Consider the following 19,340-nt stretch of genomic DNA (forward strand, 5'->3'; position numbering starts at 1 on the left):
ATCTCAAAACAAAACCGGTGGGAGATGATTGCATAAAGACTGGTGATGAGAAGATAAATCTGTGGCGGGGGGCCCTAGGCACGATGGAGGGCCTGGTTTGGGGCAGGCGTGTCAGAGATTTCTGGGGCCCTGGCTGGCAGTGTGGGCTGGGATGTGGGAAGATGGGGTGTTTCTTTTTTCTTTCTTTCTTTTTTTTTTTTTTTTTTTTTTTTTGAGATGGCGTCTCGCTCTGTCCCAGGCTGGAGTGTGGTGGTGCAATCTCCGCTCACTGCAAACTCTGCCTCCCGGGTTCAAGCGATTCTCCTGCCTCAGCCTCCCGAGTAGCTGGGATTACAGGCGCCCGCCACCACACCCAGCTAATTTGCGTATTTTTATTAGAGATGGGGTTCACCATGTTGGCCAGGGTGGTCTGCCCGCCTGAGCCTCCCAAAGTGCTGGGATTACAGGCATGAGCCACCGCACCGGCCAGTGGGATGTTTCTGTCTCATGATTTTGCCCTCTCGATGCTGAGAGTGAGAGAGGAGCACCCTGAACTGTGTGCACCCAGGAAAATGAGGGGGAGGAGCTCACGTAGGGGGCCTTGTGCTGCCACGTTGCTCTGTTCGGGACGCGTGCTGTCTCAGGGTTGGGATGGAGGACAAGAGGTGAGGGAGCATGCAGAGGGATGGGCTGCAGACCCCATGCACCAGGACTGCATGCACCAGGACGGGGCAGCACCAGGAGGGCACCGAGGGGTGGGGAGGAAGCAGTGGGGGCTTTGAGGAGGCTGAAGGACGTGGTGTTGTGAAGCAGGAACAGGGGAAGCGGGAGAGAGATAAAGACATGCATTTGGGATGGCATGGCCTCTGGTAATGACCAGGTCCAGGGTGCGCCCTTGGAGCTGAATGACTGAGGAGGAGAAGAGGGGAGGACCATGCACGGGGATCTCAGAGGCCAGGGTGCTGGTGAGTCAGCCCTGTGGATGGTGAAGTCATGGAGAAGAGCAGGAGCTGGGGTGGGGGGGATGGTGAGCCAGGAGCTATGGTCAGCAGAGAATGAGGGGAAGTGACGGGGGGTGCAGCTGATGACAGCTTTAGTGGGGAAGAGGGCGGTGCCGCCAAAGAGCAGGACCCTCAGAGGGAGGGCAGGTGGCTGCGAGGGGTTCAGGCCAGAGGGACTGCTATAGGGAGGGCAGGCGGCTGTGAGTTCAGGCCAGAGGGACTGCTGTAGGGAGGGCAGGTGGCTGCGAGGGGTTCAGGCATGTGGGGTGAAGAGCAGTAACTGCCCAGGGGCAGTGGCGTGGCCAGAAAGCCAGGCTTCACATAAGACAGGAAGGGACATTCGGAGTGGACAGTGAGGTCTACAGCAAAGTTTGCCAATCACGCAGGGCACAGTGGAAGGTTGGTGAAGGCAGAGGGGTCACTGGAATAAGTTATGGCATGTCATGGAAAAGGAGAGCTTGCGTGAAGGGGCAAGCACGGTGGATGGTCCTGCTCAGCGGTGATGCAGGTGCTTCCTTTGGTGGTACGATGCCTCCAGGAGGAAGCTCCTACAGACTCCCCTCCCCACCCACTCTTCACCCATCCACTTTCCTTTCACCTGTCCACCCACTCTTCCACCCATCCATCCATTCATCCTTCCACCCACCCATCCATCTGTCCACCAGTTTACCCACCCATCCACCCATACTTCTATCCATCCATGCATCCATTCTCCCACCCACCCACCCACACTTCCATCCACCCACCCACCTACCTCCCCACCCACCCATCCACCCATCTGTCTGTCCACCCATCCGTCCATTTATTCATCTGATTCATCATTCATCCATCCCATTTCCATCCATCATCCATCCGACCATTCTTTTTTTTTTTTTTTTTTTTTTTTTTTGAGACAGAGTCTTGCTCTGTTGCCCAGGCTGGAGTGAGTGGTGCAATCTCTGCTCTCTGTTGCCCAGGCTGGAGTGAGTGGTGCAATCTCTGCTCACTGCAACCTCCGCCTCCCGGGTTCATGGCATTCTCCTGCCTCAGCCTCCCAAGTAGCTGGGACTACAGGTGCCTGCCACCTCGCTCGGCTAATTTTTTGTATTTTTAGTAGAGACGGGGGTTTCACCATGTTAGCCAGGATGGTCTCAGTCTCCTGACCTCGTGATCCGCCTGCCTCGGCATCCCAAAGTGCTGGCATTACAGGCCTGAGACACCGTGCCTGGCCCATCCCACCATTCTTATATCCACCCCTTGAACCTCCTTTGCACATCTCTGTCTTGGGCTTAGGAAGATGAATAAAATTGAGCCTCTGTTCAGATGTGATCATAAAACCACAATTCAGTCTTACTGTGCTCCAGCAGGAGCTCGAGGAGGAGGAAGAGGCCGGTGCTGCCTGAGTGATGAGGACATCTGAACTAGACCCTAAAGAGGGAGGCCCTAGGGAGGGAAAGAAGGAAGGAGGGATGTCTGAGGAAAAGGACAAGTGTTCAAGACAGGAAAACAACAGGCACTTTGGGAGGATGGGAGGAGGAGGGCCACGCCTCCTGGGAGAGGAAGCTGGAGAGAGGCAGTGGCCGGAGGACAGAGGCCCAGTCCACCTTGCTTTATCCTGGGAACAGAGGGGAGCCATCCGAGGAAGCTGGGCTGACAGCTGCCATACAGTGGAGCTAGACGGTGTGTGCTGGATGTGCACTCCTGAGAAGGGGGGCCACCAGCTCAACACTCCAGACCTCAGTGGGGTAGGGATGTGCTCTCTCCTGCAGTGAGGGCGTGGGGCTGGGCATGGGGCTGGGCAGGTGGACACTGGACTCGAGCCTGGTCTCCTGACCTCCTACGAGGCCCACTGGGAAGGTAGAGCCCATTCGTCCCCACAGGTCTAGCCCCATGCCCATCATCCCTCCTCTGTAGCGCTGAGGAAAGACCACCGCCCACTCCAGTGCCCACATACATGCCCAGCTCTCCTCCTGGCGTGGACTGACTTTCCACTACCTGGAAAAAAATCCCCTCCTTCAAAGCCCAGCTCAGCAGGATTCCTTCTTAGCTCCTCACCACCCGAGGGGAGCCTCCTCTCTGCAGGGATCTCCCAGCCCCTGGCCCAGACTCCTCTTGTGGCAGCCCCAGGGGTGCAATCTATGGGCTGCCAGTGCCCAGGCCCTGCTGCTGTGCTGTGAAGGCTGGGCACCGCCCAAGGGGAAGGGGCTGCAGAGCCCACAACCCCCTTCTGCCTCGGGGCCCCAGGGGCAGGCTGGCAAAGCAAAGACGTGGTGGTAGTCACAGCAGCAGACAGGCAGGCAAGGTGCTACCTTCTGAGGGTGGCTGGAGGGCCTCAGCGTCCCAGTCTGGACAGTGAGTCTGGATGTGTGGTTTAAGGCCCTTCCTGCTCTGGACCCATAGTGAAGTGGTGCCTGGAAGGGTTTGGCCAGGAGAGAGGAATAGAAGGGAGAGGCCGGAGGTCGCTGACCAGTGACTGTGCTGCCCGTGTGAGGCCGAAATGAGATCTTGGCGTGCAGCAGGCACCTGGTGCCGTGTCCGAGGGTGGCTTGGGGTCAAGGGTTCCCTGGGCTCCACCCCACCCCCATTAGCTTCAGGGCAGGACCCTGGGGCCTCAGGGAGCTGTCCTCGGGAGGGCGGGAGAACTACACTGCTGCTGCCCCAAACCCCGAGGGACCTGTCGGACTGGAGGGGCCTGGGGGCAGAAGAGTGGGCTGTGCCCCCAGGAGTACAGGGACCTGGGGGAGGAACAGGACGCAGCCCTGGGCCTCTGGCCATGCAGCCCTCCCTTCCTGTTGTCTCAGGATGCCCCCGGCAGGATGCATCTGCCAGAGTTCCAGACCCAGACCTCCCCTGGGGCCTGCTCCCACCCACACCGGGATCCCACCACATTCACACTCATGTGTGTACACACGCTAGCATGTCAGAGATGCACAAACATGCATGCTTGCACATACACACAAAGCCACACACACACCACTCAGACATAGGCACACACAGACTCACACACCCAGGCCTACAGGGACGCGTGCGCGCGCGCGCACACACACACACACACACACACACACGCCACCCCACGGGGAGGAGGGTGTGGGGACAGCAGGGCTGAGTCCTGCAGGACAGAAGGCCCAGCCCAGCCAGCCTACAGTCTCTGGCTGAGGGTGGGTTTCAGCCAGATGGGGCCAGTTTATTTGTGTGTCTGAAGATCCCTGTGAGAAGGTCTGGGGGTGTCTAGGGAGGCCTGGGCAGGGAGAGCCCAGAGGAGGCTGGGGCAGCTGGCGGGGTCTGTGAGGGTGCAAGAAGCTGAGGAACCAAAGGACACCTGTGAGGTGACGCCACGTGGCCTGGGAGGGGGAAAGCCACTGGCAGAGAGCAGGCAGGAGGGCGAGGCCTGCGTGGTGTGGGGAGGACCTGGGATGTGCAAGATCCCCTGGGAAGCAGCAGGTGTAGGTCAGCAGTTGAGGAGGGAGGGCCTCAGGCAGCAGCACTGCAGGGGCCGTGATGCCGAGGCGACATGCTCCAGCACCCCTCCCCCTGCTCCTTCATGCCAGCCGCTCCACTCACTGGGGTCAGAGGTTGGGGTTTGGTCCAGGGTGGTGTGTAGGTGAGGATGGCGGCTGTGGGGCAAGGCAGGGTGAGCCTATGGGAGAGGTTCGTGGCTGTCTTGGGGCCTGGGGGCTGGTGCTGCTCACGGTGCACATGGTGAGGCCAGGCCACACCGAGCTGGCTGAGAACCTGGGCTGCTTCGGCCCCGCAGCTGGTCCGCCCTTGTGATGCAGAATGCCCAACCATGCCCGATCAACGTCGTGTGAACTCACGACCCAGCACCACGCTGATCTTGTCTCCCACCCCAGGCCTGGCGAGTGGCTACTCCATGACCCCCCCAACCTTGAACATCACAGAGGAGTCACACGTCGTCGACACCGGTGACAGCCTGTCCATCTCCTGCAGGTACGGGTTCCCTCTCCTACTGGCAGGCCAGGGAGGCTGCAGAAGCCCAAGGCAGGAGGTGGTGGCTGAGGACCCAGATGGCAGCACCTCCCAGGGCAGAGTGGCCTCGGGGCTGTGGAGTCTCCCAGGCTATGGGTGACTTTTGTCCTCCCCAGCCTCAACCATACACCCCCATCAGCATTTCTTTTCTTTTCTTTTTTTTGTTTTTTTGGAGACAGAGTCTGGCTCTGTCACCCAGGCGCAATCTCAGCTCACTGCAAGCTCCGCCTCCTGGGTTCACACCATTCTCCTGCCTCAGCCTCTGGAGTAGCTGGGACTACAGGCGCCGCCACCACCCCTGGCTAATTTTTTGTATTTTTAGTGGAGACAGGGTTTCACCGTGTTAGCCAGGATGGTCTCAATCTCCTGACCTCAAGATCCGCCCACCTAGGTGTCCCAAAGTGCCGGGATTACAGGCGTGAGCCACTGTGTCCTTTTTTTTTTTTTTTTTGAGATGGAGTCTCACTCTGTCGCCCAGGCTGGAGTGCAGTGGCCCAATCTTGGCTCACTGCAAGCTCCGCCTCCCGGGTTCACACCATTCTCCTGCCTCAGCCTCCGGAGTAGCTGGGACTATAGGCGCCCGCCACCTCACCCGGCTTATTTATTTATTTATTTATTTATTTATTTATTTATTTATTTGTATTTTTGGTAGAGACGGAGTTTCACTATATTAGCCAGGATGGTCTCGATCTCCTGACCTCGTGATCCGCCCGCCTTGGCCTCCTAAAATGCTGGGATTACAGGCTTAAGCCACTGTGCCTGGCCCCTCATCAGCATTTCATATGGGGCCTCATCTCCCTGCACCCCACTCCTGACATCTCACACTGACCCCAGGCCACTTCCCACGTCATCTGCACCCACTCCCAGCCACCCTGAGAGCCACCCACGGGGGCCCCAGAGGTGGTGTCTCCCCACCTTCCCAGCTGTGATCCCAGGCCTGTGCTTGTCTGCAGGCCAGCCTGCCACACCAGCCCCAGGAGCCCAGTCGAGGCCCAGGGGCTGGGGAGTGCCCTGCCCCGGGCAGGGTCTGTAGTGTGCGCCCAAACCCTGGGCAGTTCCATGCTCCGGGTAAGACAAGCCTAGTGAGCCTTGGCCTGAGGGAGGCTCCTCAGGGATAGTCCCCATGGGCTGCCGCTGGGGCCCACCTGACCACTCCTGTCCTCTGCCAGGGGACAGCACCCCCTGGAGTGGGCCTGGCCAGGAGCCCAGGAGGCACCAGCCACTGGGGACAAGGACAGCGAGGACACGGGGGTGGTGCGAGACTGCGAGGGCACAGACGTCAGGCCCTACTGCAAGGTGTTGCTGCTGCGTGAGGTGCGCGCCAACGACACAGGCAGCTACGTCTGCTACTACAAGTACATCAAGGCCCGCATCGAGGGCACCACGGCCGCCAGCTCCTACGTGTTCGTGAGAGGTGAGACTTGGAGGCAGGCCAGGCTGGGGCAGGGTCCCGGGCAGCTGGGGCCCACACCGCCCCCAGCCTGTGGACCCCGAGATGGCAAGAGGAGAGAACGGGGCCCCACCTGCTCCAGCACCGCCCAGCCCCATGGAGCCCTCCCCCAGCCTGGCCGCCACAGCCCTTCCCCAATACCTTGCTCCCTCTCCACAGACTTCGAGCAGCCGTTCATCAACAAGCCCGACACGCTCCTGGTCAACAGGAAAGATGCCATGTGGGTGCCCTGTCTGGTGTCCGTCCCCGGCCTCAACGTCACGCTGCGCTCGGTACGGCCCCACCCCCACCCCCACCCCGGGATCCGGCCCTCCAGTCCCACCCCTGGGAAAGGCAGCTGCCTGTCTGGCCAGGAGCAAGGGGACAGCTGGTCACTGATGGTGGCCTTGTCCCTCCAGCAAAGCTCGGTGCTGTGGCCAGACGGGCAGGAGGTGGTGTGGGACGACCGGCGGGGCATGCGGGTGTCCACGCCGCTGCTGCGCGAGGCCCTGTACCTGCAGTGCGAGACCACCTGGGGGGACCAGGACTTCCTTTCCAACCCCTTCCTCGTGCACATCACAGGTAACTGGGCTGTGTTCCATTCACGGTAGCGGGGCTGTCGCTGCCTCGCTGGCCTCAGTGGGCGTCGTCCTGTGAGGGCGTGGGAATCACTGTGCGTGTGTCAACAGGCAACGAGCTCTATGACATCCAGCTGTTGCCCAAGAAGTCGCTGGAGCTGCTGGTAGGGGAGAAGCTGGTACTGAACTGCACCGTGTGGGCTGAGTTCAACTCGGGTGTCACCTTCGACTGGGACTACCCGGGGAAGCAGGTGAGGTCAGCAGCCTTGCCAGGCTGTCCTGTCCCCAGGAGTCCCTGCCACTGTCCAGCACACACTGAGCCTCTGTGTGGAGGATGTGCGGACCCAGGCCTGCCCCAGGTGCCCCAGTCTGACGGGCAAGTGTTCCGCCCAAAGACGACTCAGGGCCTGGGTCCAAGGCTTCTGGAGCCGCCGCTGGCTGGGCTGGGAGGGGTGCCTTTGGTGGGGTAGCTGTGCAGGAACCCGCTGCTGACGCGGGGCTTCCCTGGGTGCGGGCAGGCAGAGCGGGGTAAGTGGGTGCCCGAGCGACGCTCCCAGCAGACCCACACAGAGCTCTCCAGCATCCTGACCATCCACAACGTCAGCCAGCACGACCTGGGCTCGTACGTGTGCGAGGCCAACAACGGCATCCAGCGGTTTCGGGAGAGCACCGAGGTCATTGTGCATGGTATGGCATTGGTGGGTCAGGGTCAGGCGCCATCAAGCCTGGGAAACAAGGGTCCTTGTGCCATGTGGGCCTGGGCCCAGAGCTCACGGTGCACGTGAGCATTCGGGAGTCCAGCCAGAGGGAAGGGAGGGCCATGAGCGGAGGAGCTGCCCAGCTCCTGCACTTGCCCAGCTCCTGCATGGCCAGCCCCAGTCTACAGGTGTCCGGCTGCCGGGGCTGCAGGGGCCATGGGGGGAATCCCTGGTCAGTCAACGACGGGTCAGTCCTGGATTTACACTGACTTCTCCTGTCTGGCAGAAAAGCCCTTCATCAGCGTCGAGTGGCTCAAAGGCCCCATCCTGGAGGCCACGGCAGGAGACGAGCTGGTGAAGCTGCCCGTGAAGCTGGCGGCATACCCTCCGCCCGAGTTCCAATGGTAACAGCCCTGGCTCCCCTGACCCCACCGCTACCCTTCCAAGCCGAGGGGCAAAACAGACCACGGGGGAGGAAGGGCAGCATCCTCGCCATCAGGACCTGCACGCTGAGACCAGGCATGGCAGGAGCCTCTCTCAGGAGACGCCCCAAGGAGCCCGCCCGTAATGTGGTATTCCAGATGGAAGGTCTATCTGTGCTCCTGCCACACCGGGAAGGGTTTCAGTACCAGCCTTCTGTTCCATGTGGGTGTGGTGGGCACATCGAGGGGCTTTTCCTAACTGCCTCCTGACGGCTGGCTGCCTCTCTGCCCTGCAGAGTCTCCAGGGCCTGCCCTGAAGCAGTGGCTTAGCGTTCCCTATGCCTCCTTCTAACGAGAAGGTCCTCTCCCAGGACCCTCCTGTCCAGAAATGTGGAGATGCCACAGGGAACTGACACATTGCCTGGGCTGGGCCTGTGCTGTGTGGCAGTGAGCAAGAGAGCTTCCAGGAGGCCGGCAGGCTGCTGGAGTCCCCACAGACCCCCGATCTGCAGGCTGAATGAGGCTACCCTGCAGTGTGCCGAGGCCCAGGGAAGGGATGCCTCAGGGGTGGCTCTGCCTCTGCTGGCTGCTCCCTGCAGGCTGTCAGGGGGCATGGCACCCCTCACAAACACATCCGCAGGCCGTCTGAGTAATCCACATGGCTCACCCATGGTCAGCCACACTTTGAGTCCCCATTGCATGGATGAGGAAGCAGAGGCCAGGAAGGGGTATTCGTAACTGACCCCCAAGTCCCCAGGAGGGGTCTCTGCTCTGAGCTAGCCCAGCAGCCGCCTCCTTTCCAGCCTGGGCACCTCCCTCCCGGCAGGGCCACTCTTCCTGGAGCTGGGCAAGCAGAGGCCCAGGGTTTCCTCAGCCAGGGCCCCCTGCACTGGCTGGGGGCTGCTCTCTCCTGGGAAGGCCCAGGGTGTCCTGGCCCTGAGCCCAGTGTGACTCTCCCACTGAGGACGCAGACTTCGGTGTCCGTCCAAGGCACCTGGTCAGTGCCAAGGCCCTTGGGGCAGAATCCTGAGGGCACTGGCAGATCCTGGAGCCTCACTCACAGGTGCAGCTCCTGGAGACTCCTGGGCCCTGTCCCCAACCCTCCAAGGCCAGCAGGACTGAGCCTGCTCTGGGCAGGTGGCAGCTCTGTTGCATCCAGGGTCTACCCGATCCTCAGGCAGCTGCCTCTCAGAACAGCTTTCCAGGATCACTCCTGCCACATCTGGTCCTCTTCCTATGGCACCCACCCAGCCTTCCTGTGGTGCCCATCCTTCCTATGGCACCATCACGTGACGATGGCGAGCAGTGACTGGGTGGATGGTCTGGCAAACACACAGACAGACTGGTCCTTGGCTTCCAAAGCACCCATAGTGTGTCCAGCACGCTGCTGGCACTGTGAGTTAAACCTCACGACAGTTGCAAGGTGCATGTCATCTCCGCTGAGGCAATGAAAGGGTCTCAGATCCGGCAAGTGGCAGACTGGGGACCAGAGCCACGCAGACAGCACCACCTCAGTTCCGCCCTGGCCCGGGCCTGCCTCACTCTGTGACCCCAGGCCAGGCAGCTCCCCTCTGGGTCCCTGCTGTGGTGTCCCAGTTGAGAACAGGTCCCTGCATCCCCTTCTCTCTTGGTCTCTGCCCAAGGGCTGTGCCTCTCCCAGGCCACGCTGCGGTGTCTCTCTGGTCTACCACACTCAGCACCGGGGCAGGCGCCTGTCCAAAGGAGGAGTATCTCCGTACAGAGTCCAGGCCACGGAGACAGGTTCCTGCAGGGGCCCCAGCACACCCTCTGGGGCCGAGACATCGGCTTCCTCACGTGTGCAGCAGACATGTAGGGAGCTGGGGGCAACTCTGCAGGAGGCAGCCCTGCCCTCGTGGGGCTCCCACCCCAGGGGGAAGATGGGCAGTCAATAGACACAGCAAGGCAGGGGCAGGCCACAGCATAGGATAGGCAGGCAGGCTGCACACCCCCACCCAAATGAAGGAGGCAGGGAGCCCTGCAGATTCCTGGCTACGGAAATGAGTGAGGCGGGCAGTGATAGACAGGCCTTGGGGTGGGGGGTGGACAGCGAGAAGGCCACGTGTCTGGAGGGGCCACACACATGGCAAGGAGCTAGACTGCTCACAGGGACTGCACCTCAGATGTCGGTAAGAAAGAGGACAGGGTCTCCAGGCCTGCCACATCTGGGCGCCCACCCACCCTTCCTATGGCACCATCACATGTCGATGGCAAGCAGTGACTGGGTGGATGGTCTAGCAGACACACAGACGGGCTGGGTGGAGGAGCCAGGTGTGTGGGATCCTCCTGGGCTGGGCTGGGCAAGCCTGGGCAAAGAAGGCTGTCTGCAGCCACAGGTAGGGAGAGCGAAGGCGCTGCCCCAGCAGGGACATGGTCATCTCGCTACTTGTGGAGAGATCACAGAGCCTTTGGGGCAAGGCAGGGGATGCTACTGCAGACCTCAGTGACTGATGCCCCTGAGCCGGCCGCCTGACACGGTTGTCACACCTGGGAGATGCGGCCTGGAGATATCTCCAGGGACTTAGGCCTTCCCCTCGCAGACCAGTGTCTCCCGCCCTACCCTGCACTCCTGCCAGCCCCTCCCTCCTCCTGACCGTGTATTTGGGGTTGGGGGTTGGGGGTGCCAGGATGAGGTTGGGGCTGAGGTGGGATCTGTATGGGCCCTGACCTCCCTTCCCTGGCCAGGTACAAGGATGGAAAGGCACTGTCCGGGCGCCACAGTCCACATGCCCTAGTGCTCAAGGAGGTGACAGAGGCCAGCACCGGCATCTACACCCTCGCCTTGTGGAACTCCGCTGCTGGCCTCAGACGCAACATCAGCCTGGAGCTGGTGGTGAATGGTAGGCCAGGGATGGGAGAGCACACAGGTGGGCGGTGGGCGGCGTGGCATTGGAAGTCAGCTGACCGGCCATCTGCTGTGCCCCCAGTGCCCCCCCACATACACGAGAAGGAGGCCTCCTCCCCCAGCATCTACTCGCGCCACAGCCGCCAGGCCCTCACCTGCACGGCCTATGGGGTGCCCCTGCCCCTCAGCATCCATTGGCACTGGCGGCCCTGGACACCCTGCAAGATGTTTGCCCAGCGGAGTCTGTGAGTACAGCTCCTACGTGCGGCCCAGGCCCCCTGCACAGCCACAGCCCCCGCCCCCAGCCTCGGCCGTGAGGAGCCCTCTTTATAGTGCCCCTCACCACCCAGGCCTTCCCTGTACCCCTCCCCAGGGCCCTGCTCTGAACTTGAACCCTACCTTCAGCTATAGCCAATCCCTGGCCTCACCGCACCTGAGTGGGGCTCAGAGCTTCCCTTGCACCCCTCCTCCACCAGCTGGCCAGGCTGGACAAAGGATGGGTCCGGCCCCCACCCACCTCCCTCAAGAGTGAAGACCTCTGGACACATAATTGCATCATCTGGAGGCAGGAGGAAGCAGTGCCTCTGAGCACCCAGCAGGACACCTCCAGTGGGGCAGGGGTCTGGGAGGGTGTTATCTGAGCCTCTGGGATGGTTGCACTGAGCCCCACGGCACACCGTGTGTGCTCACGTGCCTCAGCTCGTCTGTGCAGCACTCACATCACCCCCTTACAGACAGGGAAACAGGGTCAGAGAATGGAGATGGCTTTCCCAGGGGCACAGCTATAAGCAGCAGGACCAACCCACCTGCTGAGCCATGCTCCCCTCACCCACCCACTGGGCTGTGCTCCCCTCACCCACCTGCTGAGCCGTGCTCCCCTCGCCCACCTGCTGAGCTGCGCTCCCCTCGCCCACCTGCTGAGCCGCGCTCCCCTCACCCACCTGCCACCCACCTGCTGGGCCGCGCTCCCCTCACCCACCTGCCACCCACCTGCTGAGCCGCGCTCCCCTCACCCACCTGCCACCCACCTGCTGGGCCGCGCTCCCCTCGCCCACCTGCCACCCACCTGCTGGGCCGCGCTCCCCTCGCCCACCTGCTGAGCCGTGCTCCCCTCACCCACCTGCTGAGCCGTGCTCCCCTCGCCCACCTGCTGAGCTGCGCTCCCCTCACCCACCTGCCACCCACCTGCTGAGCCGCGCTCCCCTCACCCACCTGCCACCCACCTGCTGGGCCGCGCTCCCCTCGCCCACCTGCTGGGCCACGCTCCCCTCACCCACCTGCCACCCACCTGCTGGGCCGCGCTCCCCTCGCCCACCTGCCACCCACCTGCTGGGCCGCGCTCCCCTCGCCCACCTGCCACCCACCTGCTGGGCCGCGCTCCCCTCGCCCACCTGCCACCCACCTGCTGGGCCGCGCTCCCCTCGCCCACCTGCCACCCACCTGCTGGGCCGCGCTCCCCTCGCCCACCTGCCACCCACCTGCTGGGCGGCGCTCCCCTCACCCACCTGCTGGGCCGCGCTCCCCTCGCCCACCTGCTGGGCCATGCTCTCCTCCACTGAGCGGGATGCCAGCAGGACAGATGGGTTTCACAGGACACTTAGACGAGCAGGGGATGAGAGGAGGGCGCCCAGGTGGGCAGGGCTTGAAGGCACTAGGGAGCCAGTGAAGGGTGTTGAGGAGTGGAGACCTGGCTCAGGTTTTCCTTTTAGCGAGAGATCCTGGTGTCAAACTGGGGCGGATGGGAGTTGAGAACCTAGATGGGAGATGAGGATGGCCCCACTGGCTGTGGCTCTGTGGTGGTCAGTGGGGGTGGCTCAGTAGGGGTGGCCTGAGCCGGCCCCAAATGTCCAAGGTTCATAAGTATCCTTCTAGATCGTGTGGCCTGCAGCTCGCTGCCAGCACCTCCAAATGTCCTTCCTTCTGGGTGTGCCACCTTTATGCTCTGTGCCAAGTGATGGAGCCCTTCAGAGAGTCCCTGCTCGGCTCCTCCTCCCACAGGGGCAGACAGGAGCCTCCCTTGGGGCCCTGAGGCCACCCCCCAATCCTGGCAGGAGGCCAAGGCTGCTGGGGGTGCACACGCAGCCCAGAGGGAGGCCGCAGCTCCTAAAGCAGGAGAGAGGGAGAGGCCGGGCAGAGACGCCTCCTGGGGCAGAATGGGACTGCGCTGCCCCTGCAGCCATGTGGGCAGATCCAAGGTGGCCTCTGCAGGAAGGAGCAAGAGAAGCGGGACAGGGTGCACACGTGCGCGAGGGACAGTGGACACAGGAAGGTGGTGTCGGCAGCCTGCGTAGGACGGGTTGCCGGGTCCTGAGCCTGACGGGTGGGAGACAGAGATCCAGAAACAGGCCGGGCACGGTGGCTCACGCCTATAATCCCAGCATATTGGGAGGCCAAGGCAGGCGGATCACCTGAGGTCGGGGGTTTGAGACCAGCTGACCAACATGGAGAAACCCTGTCTCTACTAAAAATACAAAAAAATTAGATGGGCGTGGTGGCACACGCCTGTAATCCCAGCTACTTGGGAGGCTGAGGCAGGAGAATCGCTTGAACCTAGGAGGCGGAGGTTTCAGTGAGCCGAAATCGTGCCATTGCACTCCAGCCTGGGCAATAAGAGTGAAACTCCATCTCAAAAGAAAAGAAAAGAAACAAAGTCCCCTTCCCATCTCCCTCACTCAGGCCCAAGGGCCAGCCTCGCCCCCCATCCCATATGAGAAGGTGACTGGGTGTGACAAGGGCTTGACCCCGCCCCCAAAGTGGGCCCTTCCTGCCTGTATCCCTGACCTGCCCTTGCCTCTTCTGGTTCTGGCAGCCGGCGGCGGCGGCAGCGAGACCTCATGCCACAGTGCCGCGACTGGAGGGCAGTGACCACGCAGGACGCCGTGAACCCCATCGAGAGCCTGGACACCTGGACCGAGTTTGTGGAGGGGAAGAATAAGGTACAGGCCAGCCGTGCTGCTGAGTGCCCAGGGACAAGGAGAAGGGAGGAGAGAGAGGCCACTACTGCCGTGTGGTTTCCACCTGGCTTCCAGAGTGCTGGGCAGAGCGGCCGAGAGCGGGTGACCTTCCTGCAGTCTGTAGGCCTCGGCCACCCTGCCTGCAGAAAGGTCAGAGGGCCAGCCTCCGGCTTTGTGATGGAGGGCGGACCTCCGGCGGCTTCCCAGACAAGGAAGCTGAGATGCAAGGCCACCTGGCCAGGCCATGAACCCCTGAGGCCCACAGGCCCCAGGGCCAGGAGGGGACAGGGCTGGAGGCTGACCAGGTCTGCACAGAGGGCTATTGAGCCGCTGGCGTGGCCTGGGGGCAACGCCGAGAAGGGGGTACTGAACAAAGGCACCTACTTCCTCCAGTCACTTCCTGTTTTCCTACACACCTCCAGAGCCTCTTCCTGTTCCAGTCCTGGACAGGAAGTGCCCAGCTGGGGGTGGGGTGGGGGTGGGGGTCTTTGGATGGTAGGCAGGGCCTATGGCCCTTCCTCCTCCCCTGTGTCTCAGGCTTCCTACTCCCTGGGGCCTCCGTCCTTCTGGGAGCCATCCCCACCCCTCGCAGTAACCCTGGACCCAGGAGTTGCTGTTGTGGACAGTCCTGGGCTGAGGAGGGCATCTCACAAGGATCTCAGCAAGCAGCGACTGGGTTGGACCTGACCCCATCCAGACTGGCCTTTGCTGTGACTGGCCTTTGCTGTGACCACAGCCTGAATTCTCACCCTGGCTTGGACTGACCCTGGTGCCCCCTCAGCATAGCCACAGACTGAGCCCAGTCCCGGCCAGAGGTCTCTCCGGTCCTGCCAAAGGCTGCCCTGTGACGTCACCGCAGCCTAGGCCAGCAGTCCCGTGCACTGTCCCTTGACTTTTCTGGGCAGCTGCCTCCCCCTGCTGCCCAAGGCCTTCTCTTCCCTGCCTCACCATCCCTGGTCCTGTAGTTTCGGTCTTCTCCAGTCTAAAGCCTCAGTTTCCCCCATGACTGTGGTGGGCACAGCGACCTTCTTGCAGAAGGGGAGGGCCCAGGTTGGGAGAACTTGGGCAGGAAATGGATCCTTTTGCCTGTGCTCTCCCAGACTGTGAGCAAGCTGGTGATCCAGAATGCCAACGTGTCCGCCATGTACAAGTGTGTGGTCTCCAACAAGGTGGGCCAGGATGAGCGGCTCATCTACTTCTATGTGACCAGTGAGTGACCAGACCATCACGGGCAGGCCTGGGTACAGGGTCAGGAGGGGGCAGGTTTGGGTGCATTGAGTTTCTGGGGTCCATGGGGCACCCAGGAGAGAGATCCAAGGCCCACCAGTTGTAGACAGGAAAAATAGATTTGAGGGTCATCAGCATAGGGCCTGGGTGCTGGTGCACTGGGATGGAATGGTGTCCTCTGTCCCCAACCCTGAGGTTCCTCCCTCAAGGATGCCCTTGGCTCACTGCAGCTCCTCCTAGCTATACCCACTCCCACTCTCCCCTTCCCAAGCCCTGGGACCTTGTGACTCACGTGTGAATTTTGCTCTGGGGAGAAGATCTGTGGCTTACTCAGATTTTCAAATGTGCTAGTGACCTCAGGAGAGCTGAGCCCAGGAGAAGACGCCACTGGGTCCCAGAGTGTAAATCAGGGCACCAGCAGAGAGATGGAGCCCCAGAGAACACCTGGGGGCTGGGGAGGCCACAGGAGCCTGACCAGAAGGGACCAGAGAGGCAAAAGGAAATGGGCACATGGCACTGGGAAGAGCCAGGGAAGAAGACACTGTTTCAAGCTGAACATGGGGTGGGCCGTGGCAAGCTTCAGGAGAGAATGAGGGTTCAAGTCTCACTGAGTGGCGTCACGGAACTCCTGATGACCTGGGCTTCTCGGGGGTGGGGGCAAGCAGTCCAGCTGGGGCTCCTCCAGGAGAGAGAGAGAGAGAGGGAAGGAGGCAGGAGACCCCGGGGCGGCAGGTGGATGGGTGAGCAAACTCCCAGGGCAGTGTCACGGGCCTTCTTCCTCCCTCCACAGCCATCCCCGACGGCTTCAGCATCGAATCCAAGCCATCCGAGGAGCTACTAGAGGGCCAGCCCGTGCTCCTGAGCTGCCAAGCCGACAGCTACAAGTACGAGCATCTGCGCTGGTACCGCCTCAACCTGTCCACGCTGCACGATGCGCACGGGAACCCGCTGCTGCTCGACTGCAAGAACGTGCATCTGTTCGCCACCCCTCTGGCCGCCAGCCTGGAGGAGGTGGCGCCTGGGGCGCGCCACGCCACGCTCAGCCTGAGTATCCCCCGCGTCGCGCCCGAGCATGAGGGCCACTATGTGTGCGAAGTGCAAGACCGGCGCAGCCATGACAAGCACTGCCACAAGAAGTACCTGTCGGTGCAGGGTGAGGCTGGCCGCGGGGAGGGCGGGGACGCGCTCTCTTCTAGCCGAAGCTGCCTCTGCCTTTGCCCCGGCATGGCTCGCCCCGGGAGGTCTATTCACAGCCCTGGCCTGCAGGAGCGCCCCCTCCTAACTATCCGCCTCCCCCTGCGGGACGCGCCGCGCTCCTGCCCGGTGCACAAATCCTGAGTCCAGCTTTCGGGGATCCTTCCCTCCCTCTGCTCCCAGCCCAAGGAGGGTCCTCCTGCTAAGTGCAACTCCACTTAGTTCCTTCTCAACCCCTGCCCCCAGCCCTGGAGGCCCCTCGGCTCACGCAGAACTTGACCGACCTCCTGGTGAACGTGAGCGACTCCCTGGAGATGCAGTGCTTGGTGGCCGGAGCGCACGCGCCCAGCATCGTGTGGTACAAAGACGAGAGGCTGCTGGAGGAAAAGTCTGGTAGGGAGGGTGGCCCGGGGAAGGGCAGGTCCGGAGGCCCGCGAGGCCAACGACCCCAAACCCAGGTGGACCCGCCCCTCCACCCGCCCCCCTGCAGGAGTCGACTTGGCGGACTCCAACCAGAAGCTGAGTATCCAGCGCGTGCGCGAGGAGGATGCGGGTCGCTATCTGTGCAGCGTGTGCAACGCCAAGGGCTGCGTCAACTCCTCCGCCAGCGTGGCCGTGGAAGGTCCGGCCTCACCCTGCACCCCTCAACCCCCTTCCTGCCCCCAGTTAGCGCCTTTTGTGGCCACTTCGGGCAAGTCGTGCCCATCAGAAGCGGCGCTGCCTGCAGTGCACCCTCTGCCACACACACACACACACACACACACACACACGCCGGCCCCTTTCTGCCCACGCAGGCTCTGAAGATAAGGGCAGCATGGAGATCGTGATCCTTGTCGGTACCGGGGTCATCGCTGTCTTCTTCTGGGTCCTCCTCCTCCTCATCTTCTGTAACATGAGGAGGGTGAGTGTCCCTCCCCTCTCCTGGTGGGGTCTCTCTCAGGACTCCCCCACCCTGGCCGCCCTTAAGATAAAGAATAAGGTGCCCGCCCTAGTTGACCTGGCAGCCTTGTCTCCTGGGTAGCCTCGCAGCCCTCCACCGTGGGCTCCAACCCCGCAGAGGTTGTCTGCCTGTTACTCCATCCCCTCCTTGACTGAGAGCCCCGCAGGACATGCCATCTGTCCTGGGCAAAGTTCTGCCCCAGCCACAGTGGTACGGCCAAGTCAGTGAGCTGCCCCACTCCTCCCTGTCCCGTCCCGGCAGCCGGCCCACGCAGACATCAAGACGGGCTACCTGTCCATCATCATGGACCCCGGGGAGGTGCCTCTGGAGGAGCAATGCGAATACCTGTCCTACGACGCCAGCCAGTGGGAGTTCCCCCGAGAGCGGCTGCACCTGGGTGAGGCCAGCACCAGCCTGCCCAACCCACACCTCCTGCCCGGCGCACCTGCTGCAGGCTGGAGTTCCTGAATCCCTACATTCTCCAAACTCCCACCAGGAAGTTCTGCCTGGCCTGACCTGCCCCTCTGGGCGTGGGTAACCAGAGCCTTAGCCAGGGTTCCCAGTTCCCAGGCTCCCCGAGGTCACCTGCTGCCACCCTGAGCAGGGTGGATCTGTCACACCTACCCGGGAGGATGCGCGGCTTCCTGTCCACCCTCTCCCTCTCTTCCCGCTGTGGCTCCCACGCTCTTCCTGTTTGGCAGAGAGGCTCCCCACGCTCCTCCTGCTGCCAGGCCTGTCCTCCTGGACCTCTGGACGGGCTCCCCTGCTGCCCACCTGTCTCCACCCTCACCCCATACAGCTCACCTGCAACTGGCTCCCTGCCCCGACAGGGAGAGTGCTTGGCTACGGCGCCTTCGGGAAGGTGGTGGAAGCCTCCGCTTTCGGCATCAACAAGGGCAGCAGCTGTGACACCGTGGCCGTGAAAATGCTGAAAGGTGTGGGGTCTGCGGGTGAAAGGGGCAGCCTAGCTAGTGAGGAGCAGCAGCTCTGGGTGGGCCGGTGGCATGGCAACTCAGGAAGGGAAACTGAGGCTGGGAGCCAGTCTCATCCAAGATTCTACAGGGAGGCTGCGGGAGTCAGAGCCAAGGTACCACCCGAACCCCCTGCCTCAGTGGGGCCAGCAGGATGTCCTGGGGCCTTGGTACCCCTCCCCGTGCCCAGAGTGCTGGCTGTGCCTTAGCTAAGCAGCCAGTGGCGGGAAAGGGGCCCGGATTGGGGCCGACGTGAGGCCTGTGTCCCCTCCAGAGGGCGCCACAGCCAGCGAGCACCGCGCGCTGATGTCGGAGCTCAAGATCCTGATTCACATCGGGAACCACCTCAACGTGGTCAACCTCCTGGGGGCGTGCACCAAGCCCAAGGGTACGGAGCGGGGCGGCCCGCCGGGACGGCGAGACCCTGGGCGCAGGGCGCCGCGGGCGGGAGGGGCTGCAGGGCCGGCGCTGGGAGGCCCGCGGGGGCGCGGGTGCAAATGCGGAGCGCGCCCGCAGCGCGTCCCGGGTTCCGAACGCACGGCCGGCCCCGTCCCGCCGCAGGGCCCCTCATGGTGATCGTGGAGTACTGCAAGTACGGCAACCTCTCCAACTTCCTGCGCGCCAAGCGGGAGACCTTCAGCCCCCACGCAGTGAGTGGGCGGCCCGCGGGGCGCCACGGGCGGCGGGGGAGTGGAGGCGCCTCTGCCGTGGACGCCTGGGCGTCCTCGAACCAGCTTCATGCATCCGCAGGAGAAGTCTCCCGAGCAGCGCGGACGCATCCGCGCCATGGTGGAGCTGGCCAGGCTGGATCGGAGGCCAGGGAGCAGCGACAGGGTCCTCTTTGCTCGTTTCCCGAAGAACGAGGGCGGAGCGAGGCGGGCTTCTCCAGACCAAGACGGTTAGAGCCTGGCTTCTTCCCCTTTCCTAGTGCCTGACAGGCCCGGTTACATACCATGATCAGGCACCCTAGGGAAACCCAGCCTGGGGCCCTCGGTGGGGGCTTTCATGGGAGAGTGTGGAATGGGCTCTGCCTTAGGAAGGGAAGACACCTGGGGACAATTTTCACACAGGTGTTCCACGATTGACTGGGTCATCACAGGCTGAATAGGAAATTGCCC

At 62.5% G+C, this 19,340-nt stretch overlaps 1 protein-coding gene across 2 annotated transcripts in view; it reads left to right on the plus strand.

The window, feature by feature from the left end:
* The window catches only part of LOC105483981 (fms related receptor tyrosine kinase 4), a 56,253-nt gene that overhangs the window by 22,129 nt on the left and 14,784 nt on the right, over nucleotides 1-19,340 (plus strand). For both annotated transcript variants that reach the window (XM_071097969.1, XM_011745081.2), the window contains exons 2-21: nucleotides 4,811-4,907; nucleotides 6,116-6,360; nucleotides 6,556-6,668; nucleotides 6,795-6,957; nucleotides 7,065-7,204; nucleotides 7,472-7,640; nucleotides 7,938-8,055; nucleotides 10,777-10,931; nucleotides 11,019-11,181; nucleotides 13,746-13,872; nucleotides 14,991-15,099; nucleotides 15,908-16,270; nucleotides 16,558-16,704; nucleotides 16,802-16,933; nucleotides 17,106-17,212; nucleotides 17,513-17,648; nucleotides 18,082-18,186; nucleotides 18,497-18,610; nucleotides 18,784-18,872; nucleotides 18,973-19,120. In XM_071097969.1, coding sequence (XP_070954070.1) covers nucleotides 4,831-4,907; nucleotides 6,116-6,360; nucleotides 6,556-6,668; nucleotides 6,795-6,957; nucleotides 7,065-7,204; nucleotides 7,472-7,640; nucleotides 7,938-8,055; nucleotides 10,777-10,931; nucleotides 11,019-11,181; nucleotides 13,746-13,872; nucleotides 14,991-15,099; nucleotides 15,908-16,270; nucleotides 16,558-16,704; nucleotides 16,802-16,933; nucleotides 17,106-17,212; nucleotides 17,513-17,648; nucleotides 18,082-18,186; nucleotides 18,497-18,610; nucleotides 18,784-18,872; nucleotides 18,973-19,120 — 2,920 coding nt within the window. In that variant the 5' untranslated portion in view covers nucleotides 4,811-4,830. The remainder of the gene's footprint in view (nucleotides 1-4,810; nucleotides 4,908-6,115; nucleotides 6,361-6,555; nucleotides 6,669-6,794; nucleotides 6,958-7,064; nucleotides 7,205-7,471; nucleotides 7,641-7,937; nucleotides 8,056-10,776; nucleotides 10,932-11,018; nucleotides 11,182-13,745; nucleotides 13,873-14,990; nucleotides 15,100-15,907; nucleotides 16,271-16,557; nucleotides 16,705-16,801; nucleotides 16,934-17,105; nucleotides 17,213-17,512; nucleotides 17,649-18,081; nucleotides 18,187-18,496; nucleotides 18,611-18,783; nucleotides 18,873-18,972; nucleotides 19,121-19,340) is intronic.

The sequence above is a fragment of the Macaca nemestrina genome, chromosome 6 (genome assembly GCF_043159975.1).
Source record: "Macaca nemestrina isolate mMacNem1 chromosome 6, mMacNem.hap1, whole genome shotgun sequence".
In the NCBI taxonomy this organism is placed as follows: domain Eukaryota; kingdom Metazoa; phylum Chordata; class Mammalia; order Primates; family Cercopithecidae; genus Macaca; species Macaca nemestrina.